We start from the raw sequence: 20,109 nt of genomic DNA on the forward strand, positions 1-20,109 counted from the left end.
ATTGTGGTTTATGAAAGGGTCCCTGGCTACTACTCTTATGTAGGTGTAGGGGCTTAGTCTGGGGTTTTAAACCCAAAGTGCCATGAAAATCTGAAGGAGTCATAAATGGCTCCCAGAAGTAGAGTGCATGCTCTCCTTCAGTCCTGTAATACCTGGGTACTACATAAACATCTCTGTTTATGTCTGTTCTGTCTTGTAAGGTATATGTATTAGATGTATTGGGTTCTAGTTGCCATGCAAATTAAAACATGAGGGATTTTATTGTTTTGGAATTTAGCATACTGACTGCCTTTCTTGAATTTGTACTCTACAGGCTGTAAGTCTATGCCTCAGGATGAAAACCCTTTGTTGTTTTTTTTTTTTTTTGGCAATACTAGGGTTTGAACTTTGGGCTCCACGCTTGCTAGACAGACACTCTACAGCTTGACCTACTCCACCAGCCCATTTTTCCCTGGTTATTTTTGAGATAGGGCCTCACTTTTTTCCCAGGCTGGCCTAGAGTGTGATCATCCTATTTTACACTTTCCTTTGTAGCTGGGATGACAGTTATTTCCCACTATTGAAATGGGTTCTCACAAACGTTTTGCCTAGGCTGACCTCGCAATGAAAAATCATTTAAAAATTAATTCAGTCAAAAGATTTGAATCTACTGTTACAGAAAATTTATTTTCTAGTAGTTTGTTCTTCTAATTATTTCATTAATTTTCAAATCACATAAAATGTGAATGTTAATATTCTGTTGACTTGGTGCAACTCAGTGTCATACAATGAAGGGAGGATGGAAATCAGTCATCACTTTCTGCCTGCCTTCCTCATTTCTAGAAGCTCTTTTTTTTTTTTTTTTTTTTTTTAATTTTAGCTGCAAGAAGCAGCACTTTCTTGTGACTGGTCTGGAGAAAGCAGAACAGTGTTTCTTCTGGTATTTGCATTTATGTTCCATAGCAAGAGAAAACAAACTTAGATTTTCAATTGCAGTAAATTTCATGGAGCAAAACAGAAACTCAAGGTCTTCACAAAAACTCAAGGTTCAGATTATCTCTGAAGAAATAGTCAAAATCAATTTAAGGGAAGTAAATACAATACATATATTTGTATAACATAACTTACAATATGCTTTTTTATGTCTTTATTTTTTATTAGAATATATTAATTTTATAAGGAGTTTCATTGTGATATTTCCACACATGCATATAATGTACTTTGATCAAAATTACCCCCTCTGTTACTCTTATTTCCTCCCCCCCTTTTTAAAAGTAATTTTAATGGGTATCATTATTCTATTCCATCCATGAATATAAACTATAGTTTTTAAGTTTTTGTATGTAATTTAATCTTATTTCACCCTTGAAACCGAGAAGAACTCATATGTTATTTCCTTTTTTTGATGTTTTTTCTGTGTACCACTTGTTCTTTTAAAGAAACAACAAAATAATAGGAAACCAAAAGTAATATAGTATCTTGCCTGCCTGCTGTTCAGCTAACAACACATCAGATAGACAGTCTGAAATACTATCATGGTTCTTAAGATTTAATTCCATAAGCAAGATCATGAAAATCTATAGTATAGTTTCATCATTCACTGGGTTGTCAGGTTGTGACAGGATAGACTATGACAAGATGATGGATATGTTAATTAGCCTGATTTGGTCATTCCACAGTGTATATACATGTATTGAAACATCATGTCAAAACCCATAATTATCTACAATTACAGTTTGGCAATTTTAAAAAATGAATATAACATGAGCCTTGCCAAAGTTAAAAGGCAGATAAGTGCCACAGTATATGATTTGGAGGTCGTTTAGAATAAACAACTCCTGGATCAACTCCTGGTGCAGCATTTACTAACAGCAAGAGGAGAGAGGTGTGGATGAGATCCAGCTTTTCACAATGCATTGGTCCCCCATGGCTAGTAGGTCCACTCTGGAGCCAATGTAAGCAGCTACTATACTTTTTAAAAATTAAAAGGAATGAGGTCATATGCTTTTCCTCATTTCTTCGGGTGTTTTTTCTCCCACTTAAATTTGAAGAAGAAAAGTTTGATGAGACTAAGCAGGAATGGAAGTTAAGTCTTCACAGAAAATATTATCACCAAGAGTGTGAGGTTTGACTGTAAGGGAAGTTAAGTGTGTGAGGTGAGCTAGTTTGTGCTTCTCTACATGGACCTGAATCTTCACTTTTATGAAACTGCCCAAATTGCTAACATTGAATTCTTAAGAGAAAATATTCTGTAAGTGTAAGATTTAATGTAATTCTTTTCCTTACAATAGAATCTGAAGAGTGTGAGAAGAAAATTACAAGTTAATTCATTTCTTAAAAATGTCATATTAGTAGGAAGTGCTTAAGCAGGGTTTTGTACATTTTTTTAAGAAAATCATAAAATTACAGTAAGATCATTAACACAAAAAGAAAAATCTTATGGGGTAAATTGTGTATTAAATAAGTTAATTACACATCAAATTTATTAAAATTGAAAACATTAATATTTACTTTTACTAGGAAGAGTTTTGACACTAAAAACTATCCTTCACTTGGGATTTAAGATTTCTAACTAAACACCAGCAGGTGTCACTGTCATAACAGATTTTTTTTTTCTTCATAATTTTGTATAAATAGGTACACTATATCTATGGACAAAAGGGTGTAAGATAAGAAATTCAAGTTATATAGCTGAATAAAAACAAAATATTGGAAATCATGTACAATCAATGATTAATTATGAATGGTTAAGAGTGCTTTTGAAGATTGTAGTTTTTCTTAACTTCGTTCATGTCTCAAACATACAGATTCTTTTATTATTATAACTGATATGGGAGTTTTTATTAAAACTAAAAATACAGTTAAAACTGGTAATTTGTTGGACTTTTAAGTATAGAATAGTACACAAGTAATCACAAGGTTACAGTTCATGTAACAAAACCAAATCAAGAAAAAATATTTACAGTAATATTTTATATGGAATCTGAAAACCCATTGGTCCTTACCTCCAAATTAATGTAGAGTCATAATGCCTAAGTTAGCATTAAGAAACAAAAATAACAATTGGTGTAAAATAATAGTAGAAATTAGAAAGCTAGTTGCTAGATATTTTTCCCATTTAATATGGAAGCCAAAGTAGAATTTAATAAACATTTGTTCATTGGAGCATCATGCTGTGTCATGATTATGTTCCAAAGGAAATTTAGGCAATTGAGTTGGGCCCATGTAATAATAAAATAGAAAAACAATACCAAAAAAATGACTTAATATATCAAAAATTACAGTATGACAAGCAAGCAATACATGATTAAAGTAAGTGAATCCTAAGTAGGTACTTTTTTGTGGGTTGTGATTAGGGAATCATTTGCACTAAAGCAAAAACAAGTTCGTTAGCATTTAGATGATGAAAAGATGGCCAGTACTTCCCATCTGACGTACTTTGGTTATCTCTTATGGATCTCCTTGGCTAGAAGGGCTAAAAGGGTGACTAAAGTTTGGTTTCTGCCTTTATTTGTCACAAACACACTGGAAATACTCCTGGAAAATTCAAGCAGTAATTTATAGACTTCTTTGATGCTGAAACACTGGTAGATAAGACCAGAAGCGCACCGGTTTGAGAGTCAGAAGACCTGTGTTTTAGCCATGCTTCTATTACTGAGCTTGTTCGGGGATTTTAAAGACATCACTTAGACGGCTTTCGCATCGTTTCCAACGTTAACAATTTTGCTTTTCCTGCAGGTAATGGGGCTTTAAAAATAAGTGGCACGATGAAAGTATTACAGGAAGTCCACATCTTTGGACTCAGATGTGTGACTGATAGATGGAGGAAATTGCTACATTGCAAGTGGCATTTTCAGAATGTAGCTGAAAATAGCAATTCCTAGTCTAGACAGATTGGGACTAGAGATGAAGATCTTGGTTTGAAGTGTAAGATTATGGGAATTTTAACATTAGTATTTAGATGTGTCTGCATTGCTTGTACTCCTTACAGTCATTACTGGCAGGGCCATGGATGTAGATGATATGCCCTATTGCCCTTCTATGTATATTTGTAATTGTTAACCCACATAACTGAATTTTTGCTTTTAAGAGTACCAACACTATAAATAAAGGAAATTAAGAAAGTTATTAAGTGGTCTTTTCTATGTCTCTGAGAGAAATATTTTGCTTTTATATAATTGCTGAGAAAATACTATAGAGTTTTATTAAGCAGCTACCTCTGTTTAAAGATTTTCCATTTCCTTTTCCAGAAAACTAAACTGTTCAAAGACAAAGAATATTTTAACACCTAGTTTGTAATAATTGCTATTTCTTCCTGGAAAGCTTTTAAGGTAAACTAGTGCTAAAGTAGCAACTTGAAATCTTGCCATTTTGGGGACTTCCAATTAACAAATGTTTTCTTTTTTAAGAACTTCACTTAGGTCATCTGTTTGGAGCTCAGAATGCATCTCCCCATAGAAACAATGACGTATATGGTGAATAGGCTGTTAGTGTGGGAACTGGATGTGCCCTTTGGCTGCAGCTCTGAAAGTAACATCGCTAGGTAGGAGCAGGAGAAGCCAAGTCTCTTAGTTGCTGGTCAGTAAGAGAGGCTTCTACTGTTTAGGGTGAAATCCTTCTCTTCTGCACCAGTCCCAGCCTCCCACCAATAGACTTCCCTTTCTGTTGTTACTTTCTCAGAACAGTTAGAGCTCCATCTCTTCAAGCCCTGGGGAAAAGACCCCATTTCTATCAATAGAGCTGAGCGTGGTGGTACATGCCTGTCATCACAGCTACACAGGAGGCATAAATAGGAAGATCCCAGTCCAGGCCAGTCTTGGACTCTATTTGACTCTATTTGAAAGAGTCTAAAGACTCTATTTGAAAAATAGCTAAAGCAGAAAGGCTCCAAGTGGTAGAATGCCTGCTCAGCAAGTCAAGTCCCTGAATTCAAACCCCAATACTTCCATTTAAAAAACAAGTGTGACAGTTTCCCTCTTACCTGGTGCTAAAGAGATTTTGAGGTTTTCAATGTTTTTTTGAGAATAAGAAATAGATGAGAAGCACTCCACTCTCTGCCCCCTCAGAACACACATACACATGTACATACACACACACACAAAACACATTTTTAGTGTGTCTAGGTGACAGTGATGGTTCTTTAAGCCCATCTCTAGATAAAGATATCTCCGTTTGAAGATTCAGTAGCTTCTATTACATTTTGTGCCTAGTTCTGTCAGTGTGGGATAGTCTGTGAAGTGACTAAGTTGACCGTGAGGTGCTATCTCCAGGCTTACACTGGGGCTGAAGAAAGGACAAATGAGGATAGAGAAGAGCCCCCTCAAGTGTTTATTTTCAGTTCTTCTCTTCTCTCCTGCATCATGTATGCTTGTCATCACAGACCTGGGTTACTGCAATGTGAGAGGGGTGCAGTGGAGCTCCAAGTCCCCATGGTGTCTATGGTCAAGAGAGTGACATAATCCCCTCCTTTCTGCATCTGATATATGTGCCTGTGTGTGCCTTATGTACTGATATTGGGGTTTTTGTCTCAAACTCTCATGGAGGCATTTTGTTAAGACCACAGAGTAAGACCATGCTTGAGTCCTGAAGTGAATAGACATTACTAACGTTAGTTGCCTGAGAAAGTCACTTTCTCTTACTCTTTTCCACCTTCCTTTCTCTACCTCCCCTTCCACAATGGGTGAATTACAATAACCTCTACCTCATGGAAGTTGACTGTAAGTCAGGGAGTCATCTCGCTAGGCCTGTCTGAGCGAAAGATGAGTGATTTATGCTTTGTAAATCAGATTCTCTAGTTCTATCTATGTTTTGTGGCTATTTCCATTTGGTAATCCCCAAATCCTCAGTGAAGCCTTGTTTAAATGTTCCAGCATGATCTCAGCTGTGTGGGGAACTAAGAAAGGAGCTCTCCCTTAGCTATACCAGGTGTAATGGCAGGGAGCGCTCTCTTAAGTGGAAGTGAATGTCCTGCCTATAAGGGCCAGTTACTACTCTCTGTGGGGAGTTCATCTCCATTGCCCACCAATGAGCATCTACACTGGATATTAGTAAAGAAGAGGTCAGGTTCCCTTGCTAGTGTTAAAGAAAGCAAAACTCCAGCCTATAGCATCTGAAAAGTAAGCAGTAATACTAAGAGTTGCTGTGGCCAACCAAATGGCTGAGCCAAATCCAAATCTAGGCAGTGGCCTAGAATTGGAGTAGTGGAGTTGGTAGGAATTGCTGATTAGATTTGGGAAATACGAAGGCAAAGGTAACTTGGCAAACGGATTAGATGTGGAGGGTGAGGAAAGAATCTAGCGTGATTTCTACTGATCGAAGCAACTGAGTAAATGCTGGTGCTCTCTGCTGAGATGGGGAAGATGGGCAGGGCAGGTTTGGAAAGAGGACCATAAAGAGTTTTGTTTAGATATTGAAGCTTGAGATGCTGATTTGATGGTATCTAAGTGAAGATTTTAATCAGGCAGTTGAATATGTGAGGGGAAAAGTCAGGGCTAGAGATACAAATTGTGGAGTTGATAAAGTCTGGGGACTAGCTGGAGGGCAATATCTGTAGGAAAAGAAGAACTTGAGGTCTGACCTCCAATTCATTTGGAGGCATATCAGCAATCAGAGGTTGGAAAGAACACACAGGGAGAAGGCAACCAATACTATGTGGGAAATCAGAAAGCCAAGTGAAGAAAGTGTAGATGGAGGGAGCAATCAATAATTGTGTCAATAGTTGAGGTAAAATAATACAAAACTTCAGATCAGTTGGCCCTTGGTTGGGTCCTTGCTGGTAACTTTGACAAAATTGGCTTCAGGGAGAAATGCTATTACAAGCTGGGTTGGAATGGGGGTCAAGGACGCACACAGAGTGCAGGAAGTGGAGATAGCAGTAAATACCCACAGCTCTTTCCAGGTGTTTTGCTATAAATGTGAGCAGATAAATGGGGCAATAACTGAAGGATAAATGTGGAGCCTAGGGGCTTTTATTGGGTTTATGTGGCAGTTATGACATATTTGTGATGTTATATTAATGATTTTTACATAGTCCTCAAATTTCTATCTTTTCATCTTCTGAAAAAGTGAAAATAAAATTGGTTTAATTGATTATAACTAATGTTTAAGACATGCATCTTTCTTCTGTACAGTTAATGTTTGTGTTTTTAAGATAATGAGATAGTACACACGATTGTTCGTCTTACCCATTCTGTATTCTTAGTGCTTGGCATATGGAACTTTCTGGATGGATGGATGGATGGATGGGTGGATGGATGGATGGATGGGTGGATGGATGGATGGATGGGTGGATGGAAGAATATGCTGTAATCTAACACTCTTTCCACCTGGGCTTCACACCTGATATGTTTAAGTGCAATATGAAAGAACTGAGGCATTTCCCAATAGCCTACCTCTCTATATTTTGTGATTTTTTTTAAAGCATTTAAAAATGAGACATGTTTTTTGCCAGTGCTGGTATTTGAACTCAAGGCCTTTTGCTGGGCAGGTGCTCTTACCGCTGAACTATATCCCTAGCACCTAAAGATAAGACATTCTTAAACAATTTATTTCAAGGAGGGGAGGCACTGAGCACTTGGTAGGCAGGCACTCTACCACTTGAGCCACTCCACCAACCCTCTTTTTGTGTTGGGTATTTTTGAGATAGGGTCTCATGAGCAGTTTTTCTGGGCTAGCCTCAAACTGCAGTCCTCTTGCATGCAGTTCTTGTTAGGATGAAATGTGTCTTTTCTGCCTTCCAAGTAGTTAGGATTACAGGCGTGAGCCACTGGTGCCTGGCTACATTCTTAAACTTTTAAATGACAATGGTAGGTACAGATATTCCAAGAAGCAGTTTTCTCTTTATTGAAGTAGCATGTCATATAGCATACTGTTCCAACAACTATTAGAAACTAATGTTGAGTCATAGTAGGACTGTTCTATTTATCATTTTGTTGACAAAACATCCAATTAATGCCATCTGTTAAAAGAAGATATAATTGTATCATAAATGAATCAAGACAAAATTGGGAATTATGAGATAGCCATATAGCAGAGAGGATAAGAGTGTTTGCTAGGAGTTTAAATTCTAGCTCTGCTCCATGTTAGCTGGGTGACCATGGGCAAGTAACTTAACTTCTATGTCTCAGTTTCCTCATCTGTAAAGTAGGGATGGTAAAAGTACCAGTAATTATTTCATAAAGTTACTTTGAATATTAAATGAATATATGTTACATATATTATATATATATATATTAAAAGAGCTTGACATATTTGCTTTTTAACAATTTCTTATCCTTATTATCATCAGTTCTACATGTCCTTTTGGGAATTTCTCTGTGTATAAAAAAAAAAGGTTGATAGGTCATGATCATAAGAACTTTAAGCTTCTTAAATTGAAATCTGTAACAGTTCCCCTTGGAGCACTTAACTGGATTAGATTGCTTTCTATGGTCTTAAAAATACACTTTAAAGCCAAAGAAATACTAGTTTTGCAAATCCTTAGATGGCACACCCTTACAGCTGGTACCACAAATGATGTCACATTTCAGGAAGATCAGCTAATATATTCCATGGAATCAAAGGTACTTCTTAGGATGAAATGTGTTTTACTCCTCGTCCCCAGGCCGGTGTTTGATTCAGACCCAAATTAGAGAAAAGTTGGCCTTTCAAGTAGATGTCTGCTGAACTCATTTTGATAGCACTTACTTTACTGAAGTTATTTATGACCACATTTAGTAATTTTAGTGAAACTTTTCATTTCTCAAAACAAGTTGTGCTTACACCCTTTCAAAAGAATGTGATTGGTATGTGGGCAGGTTGTCTGGGTCCAGCCTCTTATCTAGAGACCAGATTCAAAAAGTCTGGGCTGGACACAGGGACTTAGACTGCACGCCTGTGTTCTGTTTTGTTTAAATATGCATTATGAGTCTTGCTAAGACACATTGCCTCCCCCATCTAGGAACAATGCCGCACAGACACATCACTTCCTGAAATAATGGTGTTGGAAGGCAATTATCTGCTCACAAAACAGGCTGAAACAACAGTTCCTGATATTCTTTTCAAATACTTTAACTTCCCAAGGAATCCGGAAAAAATAATTCCATGAGACGGTGTTGTGAATGAAGGTATGACATTCTAGTTTCCTTCACGAGGATCCAGTGACCAGAGGTAATAAATCACTATCCACTCAGCATTATTGAGAGAGTTTCTGGGTGTGGCGGGTTGTTGTCTTTGATTTGTGAACAATGCACTGCCTCCTGTGAGGCAAAGGCCCAGGGTTCCTTTTTGTCCACTTTTGGGAACCATCTCAGAGATGACTTGCAGTTTATTAAATTGTATTTATTTTATGACATTGTTCTCCTTTTACTCCTAAGGAGAACTCAGACTTCTGTTTCAGATTCTTCAGATAAGAAACGTACACTTTCTAGAAAGAATGAATATCCATTTCAGCAAAGCAGGTTTTGTTTTAGTGTGAGAGATTTTTTTTTAACCCCTTGGCTCCTTTATCTCGAATGTGAACTAGTAGACATTCCTAAGTGCTTTCATCTCTGTGATCCTTAACTGTCTAAATATCATCAAGATAGCCTATGGTAGTCACAACAAAAGATAACAAGAAGATTGCTAGTATTTAGACCTTGTCTTCTGGTGTTCTCATGTGAAAGAAACAGGTATAATAAATATTTCATTGGGGATTCTTCTTGATATCTTGAGAAAAATTTGGGGACAGTCACTGGTGGTTGAGTCTCTATGATGTCAACTATTAAGTTATTTGGAAACTTCCAGAAAATTTCCAGTTTAAAATTTCAACATGTCCCCCCCCACCAAATAAAAAGTAAAATTTTTTTTGTGTATAAGAGTCACAGGAGGGACAGTGAGCAGAATGAAGACAACTTGAGACACTACAGTATTACTTAGGGAGACTGCAAACTGGCCCCAGAAGCCTTTCCAGAGAAAGATTGTTCTTGATCTGCCTTATAAGAGTATTCATAAAGTTCCTTACCTGGATGCTTAGGTATTATTTTGCATCTTTTCATTCTGATACATAAGGATGTATCCTCTAATAAAGTATGTAATTGTTAGAGGTAGTGTGAAATTGGCATTTAAAATTGCCTTTTTTTTTTTTTTGGCAGAACTGGGGTTTGAACTCAGGACCTCACACTTGCCTGCTAAGCAGGCACTCAGGCACTCTAACCACTTGAGCCACACCACCAGTCCTATTTTGGGGATGGGTTTTTTTTTTTTTTGAGATTGGGTCTCTCAAACTGTTTGCCCAGAGTTGACTTCCAATTGCTATTTTCCTCATCTCTGCTCCAGAGTAGCTAGGATTACAGGCGTGCATCACTGGCACTGGCACTGGCACTTATTTATGATTGTATCAAAAAACTGTCCAATTCTTCATAAATCCTAAAAATAGTTGATATGTTTTTGGATAAGTGCCCCCCAGTGCCCCATGTGTTCAAGACTTGGACCCCAGGGTGGTGCTATTGGGAAATGTTGAATCCTTTAGGAGGTGGGGCCTTCTGGAAGGTCCTTCAGTCACGGGGGGGCATGGCTTCAAGGGAGATTTCAGAATCCTGGTCCCTTCATCTGCCTCTCTTTTGCTTCCTGCCCATAAGGTGAGCAGTTTTGCTTTACCACGTGTTCCTTCCTTGATGTGCTGCCTTGCCACAGGCCCAAAGCAATAGGGCCAATCAGTCATGGACTAAAATCTCCAAAACTGTGAGCCCAAATAACCCTTTTCTCTTTAAAAGTTAATTATCTCAAATATTTTATTATAGTGATAGAAAACTAACACAATAGTTACATTTAGTAACTATTAGTTTCCTTCTTCTATTAGTAACTAATAGTTTTCCTTCTTCAAGATACCTCTACATTGTGCCAGGCCCTACAGGGTAGAACACGACCCTGTTTCTTTCTGACTCCCACTGACTCTTCTCAAACTGAGAAACTGTATGTGGAAATGGGTCAGTTTATTGCATCTGAAAAGTAATAGGTTTAATTAAAATTAAGAACATCTGAGGAGTCAGTGACAAGCACTGAAAGCAAAAGTAGAGCTTGTGTAATCATGTGCCGATGGATGGGAAATGGGCAGTGTGTGGCTCTAGGGCCGCTGAAAGTAGTCCTTCAGGTGGAAGAGGGCTTGGAATTTGAATTGTGGTGGCAATGAACTGTGTCTGCAGTATTAAATCCATGTCTTCATTGTTTGGCTCATTTGTGTGACTGGACTCATTGTTGGCTTTGTTATCTTGGCTCACTCCTAAGATTGGCATAAAAGAAACTAGCCAAATATAATTATCTTACTGGTCTTTATAACTTACCCCAGAGGGAAAACACTAGCCATGAATAATCAGCACAGCTCCAAAACATTTAGGTCTTTTTTTCTGTATTATATCTTTAATATATCCCTCTAAACTCAAATAGATGTTTTGACAATAGGTTAAGCATCATGAAAAATTACTTTCATGTTCACTCACTCAAAAAAAAAAATGTATTGAGCACCTGGAAAGTGACAGGGACAGTTCTAGATACTTCAGTTAAACGTGTGAACAACACAAAGATCTCTGTTGGCCTGGGTCTTACCTTACAAAGGAGCAAGACATTTAAAAAACAGTGGAAATAATAGTAAATAATCTGGTACGTTCAAAGTGATGAATGTATATAGACTGATGTAGAATAAGCTAAAGAGAGAATCAGGCACTGGGGTAGAAAATCAGAATGTGAAACACTTAAATCTTAACAGGCTGCCATACATTTAAGAATCAATGCTATGAATGCTTTTTAGTATAGGCATTATTTCTAAGATTCAGTAAGATATATAGTACAGCTCTCAAAGCAGATGCCAAGAGTCCTTTATTTAACCTTGAGCAACTTTCTGTATAAATGGGAGACTACAAATCTGCATTTACCATATACCCTATGTATAAGCATTCTTAAACATGCAGTGCAATTTCTCTAAAGCAGGAGTGATTTTAAATTGCTCTCAAGGGGCTGTATCACTAAGCCAGTCAACATTTATCTAGTCTTACTATGTACTTTTCTAAGAACAGGTGGTATAAATGAGATATAATACGTGGCTACTGCTCTATAAAAGCTTTACTTGAAGCTAAGGCTAAAACAAGTGAAATAGTTGTACAACAATTTAAAACTGAATTTTGGAACTGTTGTATTTTATTAGAGGATGAAGTCACTGTAGGCTACAATATGTCATTACATCTTCTAAAGAGGCTTCATGGAAGAGGCAGAATGTAAAAAACATGTGCCATGTAATGGAGCAGAAATGAAAACAGACAGCAACATTTACAGGGTGCCTTTTGAATGCCAGATTCCTTGATAGTAGCCATATCTACCTATCCATCTATTTATCTATCTATCTAAAATCATATTAATCCTGCAGAGTAGACATTTATATCCCTGTTTATCCATGAGAATATTGAGGATTTGAAGAGGTTAAATGGCTCTCTCAAGTTTATACAACTCATGAGTAACTAATAAGCAATAGTTAAGATTATTAGCTCGGAGCTATAGAATCTGCCTAGGTTCCCAACAACTGATGAATGGATAAAGAAAATGTGGTATATATACACAATGGAATATTATTCGGCAATAAAGAAGAATGAAATTATGTCCTTTGCAAGAAAATTGATGAAAGGGAAGATCATGTTGAGTAAGATAAGCCAAGCTCAGAAAGGCAAATATTGCTTGTTTCACTCATATGTGAAATCTAGACCTAAATAATAATAATAACAAAAATACGACATGATTGTAAAAGGAAGACTGTTGATGGGGGAAACCAACAGGAGAGGGAGAAGGGAGAAATCAAAGGCTGATGGGGGTGTTGAATATTATTGAAGTACCTTAAATATATGTAGGAAGATGGCATAATAAATCCCACACTAAAAAGGTAGGAGAGAAAGAAAGAAGGAGAAGACAAAATGAATGAGGAAATTCTAGTATACCATGGAGTCTCTTAAGGTACATGTTGTCAGCCTCAACAAACTTCCCATACTATTTTTATGCATCTACAGAATTTACTAAAGATATACAGATTGACTACACTTCTCAAAAGGCCTGGCATTTCTAATGTATCCTATGTCCCCAGTAATGTATTTCCAGTTTGGTTGCAGCAATGCCCTCTCCTGTTTTTTAGCCCTATAGACTGCTTATCTCTGCTGGGTTGTCAGAATCACCCTCAGAGGTTAGCATCGAGCCTAAAAAGACAAGTGTCATCTGCTAGCTGATAACTCCTGAGCAAATTCTTGGTTTTAAAACTAAAAACTATCATCTGTTGGTCTTGATAACATATCAAAAGAGCCAGAGTTTGACAAATTGTTTGCTATTATATGTTTGACCAGTGCTGGAATTAAAACACTCAATACTAGACAGAGCAGCAGGTTGAGACCCTATTTAAAAAAAAAAAGCATTGCAATAATCATGTTAGTAATGACATTGTTGGGTAGGAAAATGTAGGTCAGGATGAAGAAAATGGGATTGGAGCCAGGCACGTCAGGAGCAGTCCTGACCTTGCTCCTCACTGGTTCTATAAAGGTAGCACATTGCTTTACCTTCTTATGCCTCAGCTCTCCTTGTGGTTACCAGGAGGACTGGTAGCATATTTGTGAAGCATTTAGAACAGTATCTGGCACTTTAAAAGGTCTAATAAATGTTAATTAATACTGGATAATTGAATCACATTATAGTTTACAAAAAGTGTTGCTCACATATTTTCTTTGAACCTGTCACTCCCATGCAGTGGGCAGGAAATGTGTTATTACTTTCATCTGATGTCCATGACTGAAGTTCAAAGAAAAAAGGTTAGGTAGCTTCACTAAAGTTAATTAGTGGCAGGTCCAGGATTAAAAATCCTGATGCTCTTTCTTCTAGATTTCCCAACTGCACCTATCAAAAGCCAAATAGTGGTGGGGAACCCTGGCTTTTGGGACCCTAAGAGGAGCTTCCTGGGAGAAGTTGTTTCCAAGTGGGGTCCAAGTGCAGGTACCTCTGGTACAGAATTGTCCTGTACATCACTCAGAATCTCCAGCTAGATGAGGAAGTGAGGCTCAATATAATGAGTTTAGATAGAGTTAAACTTACCTACTCAAAGAACTGCCTTTTACTCTCACACTTTAGCTTTTCTTATTGGTATTTAAATAATTTTATGAAATGATGACAGAATATGGTAGCTATTCTTTTGGTTAACATCTCTACTTGATATCATAGAACTTTGGCAAAACCACATTGGCTCACTGATTTTGTTTTAGAACTTTTTTTTCTGGCATTACAGGGTGGGGAGGGGCTTAAACTTAGGGCCTCATGCTTGCTAAACAGACACTACCATCTGAGCCATGCCTCCAACCCTTTTTGCTTTTGTTATTTTTTGGTCTCGATTTTTTGCTTGGGGCCAGCCTCAGATCATGATCCTCCTACCTGTGCCTCACAGGTGGATGGGATAATAGGTGTGAACCACCACATCCAGCTTAATTTTGAGATGGGAATCTAGCTAACTTTTTTTTTGAGCTAGCCTGAAACCTCTATTCTCTCGATCTCTGCCTCGTGAGTAGCTGGGATTGCAGGTGTGAACCACTAGAAATCTTTGTACTCCAAAATCTGAGCATCACTGCTCTATGGTAATTTCATTATTTTATATACTCATAACAAATATATATAATGTTATTAAGTTTAGCTACATTAAGCCATAAAATCAGACATTTGGATTTTTATACAATTGTAATTTTACTTCATGATGGTTATTAGCCTTTTTGGCAGAAATCACAGACCATTTTTGGAATTTTATGAAAATTTTTTAGATTTCTCTATGCCCCCCCCCAACACGTACACAAATGATTATGGGTGCACCACAAATTTGGTGGTGCCAAAGCCCAGGGACCTGTTGGTGACTCTGTCTGGTCTACTTACCCCATTTTGTTTGTTTTTCATCTTGCTTGCTTTGCTCTGTTAAACTTTAGGGCTCATACAGGTGAGATTGGTGTCAAAAAAGACTGGGTGGAAGTGAGTGTCAGGACTTACTTTTTTATTTTTTAATTTTTTTTTAAGGTACTGGGGTTTGAACCCCGGGCTTGTGCTTGCTAAAGATGTGCTGTACCACTGAGCTTCTCCTGGCTCCCAGGACCCAATGTTTATTTGGAGGTCTGCACATTTTGTGTGGTTTTTCAGGCAGAACTGGAACATGATGGAGACTATCAGCTATTGTAGAATATAGTGCATTAGCGAGGAAATGGGGAACAGGACTCTTATGGACTCTTGGTGAAAATATTAATTGATGTGGTCTCTTTGAAGGGTAATCCAAAAATAGCTGTCAACATTTGGAGTGCACATAGGTGCATTTGTATGTTAGGATGTGCATACAAAGGTTTTTGTTGGTGTTCTTAATATGTGATCAAAATACTGGAAACAACATATATATCCATCATAAGGAATTGGTTAAATCAACTGAGCCACATTTAAACTGGAATACTATGAAGCTATGAAAGTGGATGAGCTAACACTATACGTGATGATACGGAATGATCTCCAAGACCTGTTGTTATGGAAGACAGTAAGATGCATTTTATTTTATTTTTTTTTTCATTTTTCTTTTATTATTCATATGTGCATACAAGGCTTGGTTCATTTCTCCCCCCTGCCCCCACCCCCTCCCTTACCACCCACTCCACCCCCTCCCGCTCCCCCCCCCTCAACACCCAGCAGAAACTATTTTGCCCTTATCTCTAATTTTGTTGTAGAGACAGTATAAGCAGTAATAGGAAGGAACAAGGGGTTTTGCTGGTTGAGATAAGGATAGCTATACAGGGCATTGACTCTCATTGATTTCCTGTGCGTGGGTGTTACCTTCTAGGTTAATTCTTTTTGATCTAACCTTTTCTCTAGTACCTGTTCCCCTTTTCCTATTGGCCTCAGTTGCTTTAAGGTATCTGCTTTAGTTTCTCTGCATTAAAGGCAACAAATGCTAGCTAGTTTTTTAGGTGTCTTACCTATCCTCACCCCTCCCTTGTGTGCTCTTGCTTTTATCATGTGCTCATAGTCCAATCCCCTTGTTGTGTTTGCCCTTGATCTAATGTCCACATATGAGGGAGAACATACGATTTTTGGTCTTTTGGGCCAGGCTAACCTCACTCAGAATGATGTTCTCCAGTTCCATCCATTTACCAGCGAATGATAACATTTCGTTCTTCTTCATGGCTGCATAGAATTCCATTGTGTATAGATACCACATTTTCTTAATCCATTCGTCTGTGCTGGGGCATCTTGGCTGTTTCCATAACTTGGCTATTGTGAATAATGCCGCAATAAACATGGATGTGCAGGTGCCTCTGGAGTAACAGTCTTTTGGGTATATCCCCAAGAGTGGTATTGCTGGATCAAATGGTAGATCGATGTCCAGCTTTTTAAGTAGCCTCCAAATTTTTTTCCAGAGTGGTTGTACCAGTCTACATTCCCACCAACAGTGTAAGAGGGTTCCTTTTTCCCTGCATCCTCGCCAACACCTGTTGTTGGTGGTGTTGCTGATGATGGCTATTCTAACAGGGGTGAGGTGGAATCTTAGTGTGGTTTTAATTTGCATTTCCTTTATTGCTAAAGATGGTGAGCATTTTTTCATGTGTTTTCTGGCCATTTGAATTTTTTCTTTTGAGAAAGTTCTGTTTAGTTCACATGCCCATTTCTGTATTGGTTCATTAGTTTTGGGAGAATTTAGTTTTTCAAGTTCCCTGTATATTCTGGTTATCAGTCCTTTGTCTGATGTGTAGCTGGCAAATATTTTCTCCCACTCTGTGGGTGTTCTCTTCAGTTTAGAGACCATTTCTTTTGATGAACAGAAGCTTTTTTGTTTTATGAGGTCCCATTTATCTATGCTATCTCTTAGTTGCTGTGCTGCTGGGGTTTCATTGAGAAAGTTCTTACCTATACCTACTAACTCCAGAGTATTTCCTATTCTTTCTTGTATCAACTTAAGAGTTTGGGGTCTGATATTAAGATCCTTGATCCATTTTGAGTTAATCTTGGTATAGGGTGATATACATGGATCTAGTTTCAGTTTTTTGCAGACTGCTAACCAGTTTTCCCAGCAGTTTTTGTTGAAGAGGCTGCTATTTCTCCATCGTATATTTTTAGCTCCTTTGTCAAAGATAAGTTGCTCATAGATGTGTGGCTTCATATCTGGATCCTCTATTCTGTTCCACTGGTCTTCATGTCTGTTTTTGTGCAGGTACCATGCTGTTTTTATTGTTATTGCTTTGTAATATAGTTTGAAGTCAGGTATTGTGATACCTCCTGCATTGTTCTTTTGACTGAGTATTGCCTTGGCTATTCGTGGCCTCTTGTGTTTCCACATAAATTTAACAGTAGATTTTTCAATCTCTTTAATGAATGTCATTGGAATTTTGATGGGAATTGCGTTAAACATGTAGATTACTTTGGGGAGTATCGACATTTTTACTATGTTGATTCTACCAATCCATGAGCATGGGAGAAGTAAGATGCATTTTAAAAAGAGGAATGTGCATGTGTGGGTGTGGAAGTTTATGGACTGTACACTAGCAACTGGCCTTGGGGGAGGGACTGGGGAGCCAAGAGTCTACAGACTGCAGTGAGACAGATGCTTGTTTTTTCTGTTTATTGTAGTGCCTAAATATTTGCTGTCAGGTCCTTATATTACTTGTCCAGGTCTTTTTAAAGCTGGTTTTTAAAAGGAATTAATTTTTAAATCTACTATGCAATAAGAGAAAAAGAGATTAGAAGATTAAATTAAATTGCCTGACTGAAGGGGAATGGTGTAAAATGAACAGACTTTTTCTTTTTTTTTCCCCTCCTTTCTCTAATGTGAGAATGAGGGGCACCTGATGGAGTTAAGAGCTGGTAAGTGAATTAATAAGAGGGATAGCTTTTCACACAGAATGTAGCTTGTCTAAGGAATTCACTGCCACAGGCAGTCATGGAGTCAAATATTGTGGCTAGATTTTTTTTCTTTTTTCTTGGAAGTCTGGTCACTCTGACCAGTCATAACATTTGTAGTTATGCAAGAAAAGATAAGGATAATCAAATCTGATGGTGCAGGATGTAAGCTGATCATTGCAAAGGAAGGAATTTCTCCCCAGTCTCCCTTCTTTTTTGGCTTCTTCCATTGCCCCAGAATAACATTACACAATTAGCTAGGCCTGCTTTGAAGAGTTGACAGCACTTCCTCTGAATCATTAGGTATGATCCATGGCCCAGGGACGGCTTCCAGACCTGCCAGAGCAGCAAAGCTCACAATTGTTTTTTTTTTTTTTTTTCCTCTGCACTGAGAGTGAGGGCCCTTCAGTTCTGAGCTCAGTGTTTTAGCAGGACAGCCCTCCTGCTGCTGGGCTCCCCCACCATTTCTGGGAAGAACACATTCAAAGTGAAATAATGGGTTTCAGTTCTTCTCCTGTTGAGTTGGCAATCGCATATAAACAATAGACCCTAGATTATTAAGGGACTGAATGAATATTTAGGAAATAATTCATGCTTCTTTCTCTTTCTCTTTCCTTCTTTGACTCTAACTAGTAATGAATCCCTCCACCAGGGGGTAGACAGAGACATAAAAGAAACCTGTGCTCACCAATCTCACTGAGCCCCAGGAACAGTTCTGACATTGTTTCAGGTCTCATTCATCCCTATGACTTAAGAAATACTGTACCCATGTACTTCTGTCTTGTGTTGGAAGACTAAGAGGAGGATGTTTGAAACTGACTTGGATTTGAGCACGCAAATGGTACATAGACTAGCACACTGTGTCAACAGGACCAGGATAAATTGTACTAGCTAAAATCCACGGCTGAGGGACTCTATCCTGTCTCTCCCACATAACTAGGTCAGGAGAAAACAAAGCATCCAAATACATGAATAAGAGATGCTTCTTTTTCAGAAAGATCTCTGCCATATGATAGGAGCCACAGCAGGAAGGCAGACATGTTTATGAGCATGCAGGACAAACACCTTCCCCTTCTCCACTGTCTGCTGTGCAGTGTCATGTCAGCCAGCAACTGGGCTGGCAGAGTGGTTCAAATGGTAGAGTGCCTGCCTAGCAAGTGTGAGGCTCTGAGTTCAAGCTGCAGTACCATCAAATAAATAGAGATGGGGGGTGTCTCCTGAACTATTTGCCCAGGCTGGCCTTGAACTGTGAACCTCCCCATCACAGCCTCCCAAGTAGCAAAGATTATAGGCATGAGCCACCAGCTCCCGACTATGATGTGAATCTTTATGTTAACACTTTTGTTTGAATGGGGGGGGAAAAAAAGACATCATTTTGCTTTTCTTAAATGGTTTTAGGAAAAGTGACACAGACTTGTCACTCTGCAGGCAGTAGTTGCTGCCTGGGGCTTGCATTTATACCTGATACCCTAATGGCCACCTCAGCCTGCAATAGTAGTAAGGATTTTTCCTCTCTCTAAATGGCATACCCTATAATTTTTATACAATAATAAAAATTATAAAATCTAATTTTTTCACAGCCAAGAGCAACATGGAGTACCAGGAAATTCCATCAGTAAGCCAAACAGTGTCTTGGCAGTGGTGATCTTGTCTTTTATCTGTTTTCTTAGTTCTTAGCATAAATTTTTTTAAAGTGCTTCTCTTGGAGGAGTGCATAAGTATGAGGATGGATGAATTAATGTGGCTCAGAAGTGATTCTGGTAATATAACTCCAAAGAAGTCTCTCCTCAATGTGCCTGGCACCCTAGCAGTTATCTTTATAAGCAGATTCATTGTGCAAACACAGTGTCAGTAATAATGCCTGTACTCATAGAACAAATAATGTTAAAACACTATATACTCATTGTGACTAGTTTGAGTGCTCAGTGACACAAATGGTGCTCTATGTTTATGAAGTGTGCAGGTCCAGAAAATAACCTCCATTTTCCACAAAATGTTTACTTCTGTTGCATTTATTTATTTATTACATGGACCTCATCTTTTCCTGGCATTCCTTTCCATCTTGTCCTGCTTCTCACCACCGCACTGGCATACATGTAACCTAGTGCATTGCCTCCCTTCTGTTATCCTTGCTTTAGCCTTACATTGTGGTCAGGTATATTAAAATTACAACAAGGGCCCCCAATTTCTGCTTTAAGATTGTTTGTCAGGGTAGCCTCAACATTTTCTAGTTCCTGTCCGCTT

General features: G+C 38.1%; 1 protein-coding gene across 5 annotated transcripts in view; it reads left to right on the forward strand.

Annotated features, from left to right (window-relative positions):
• Positions 1–20,109, forward strand: part of Bloc1s5 (biogenesis of lysosomal organelles complex 1 subunit 5) — a 123,075-nt gene that overhangs the window by 30,603 nt on the left and 72,363 nt on the right. The window contains exon 5 of one of the 5 annotated variants that reach the window (XM_020182178.2): positions 8,918–9,274. The exons of the other annotated variants lie outside the window; for them this stretch is intronic. Within the exon in view, the coding sequence (XP_020037767.1) occupies positions 8,918–9,064 (147 nt within the window). The 3' untranslated portion in view covers positions 9,065–9,274. Of the gene's footprint in view, positions 1–8,917; positions 9,275–20,109 lie in introns of those variants that run through there. 5 annotated transcript variants of the gene reach the window in all.

Source organism: Castor canadensis, chromosome 8, assembly GCF_047511655.1.
Source record: "Castor canadensis chromosome 8, mCasCan1.hap1v2, whole genome shotgun sequence".
Lineage (NCBI taxonomy): Eukaryota > Metazoa > Chordata > Mammalia > Rodentia > Castoridae > Castor > Castor canadensis.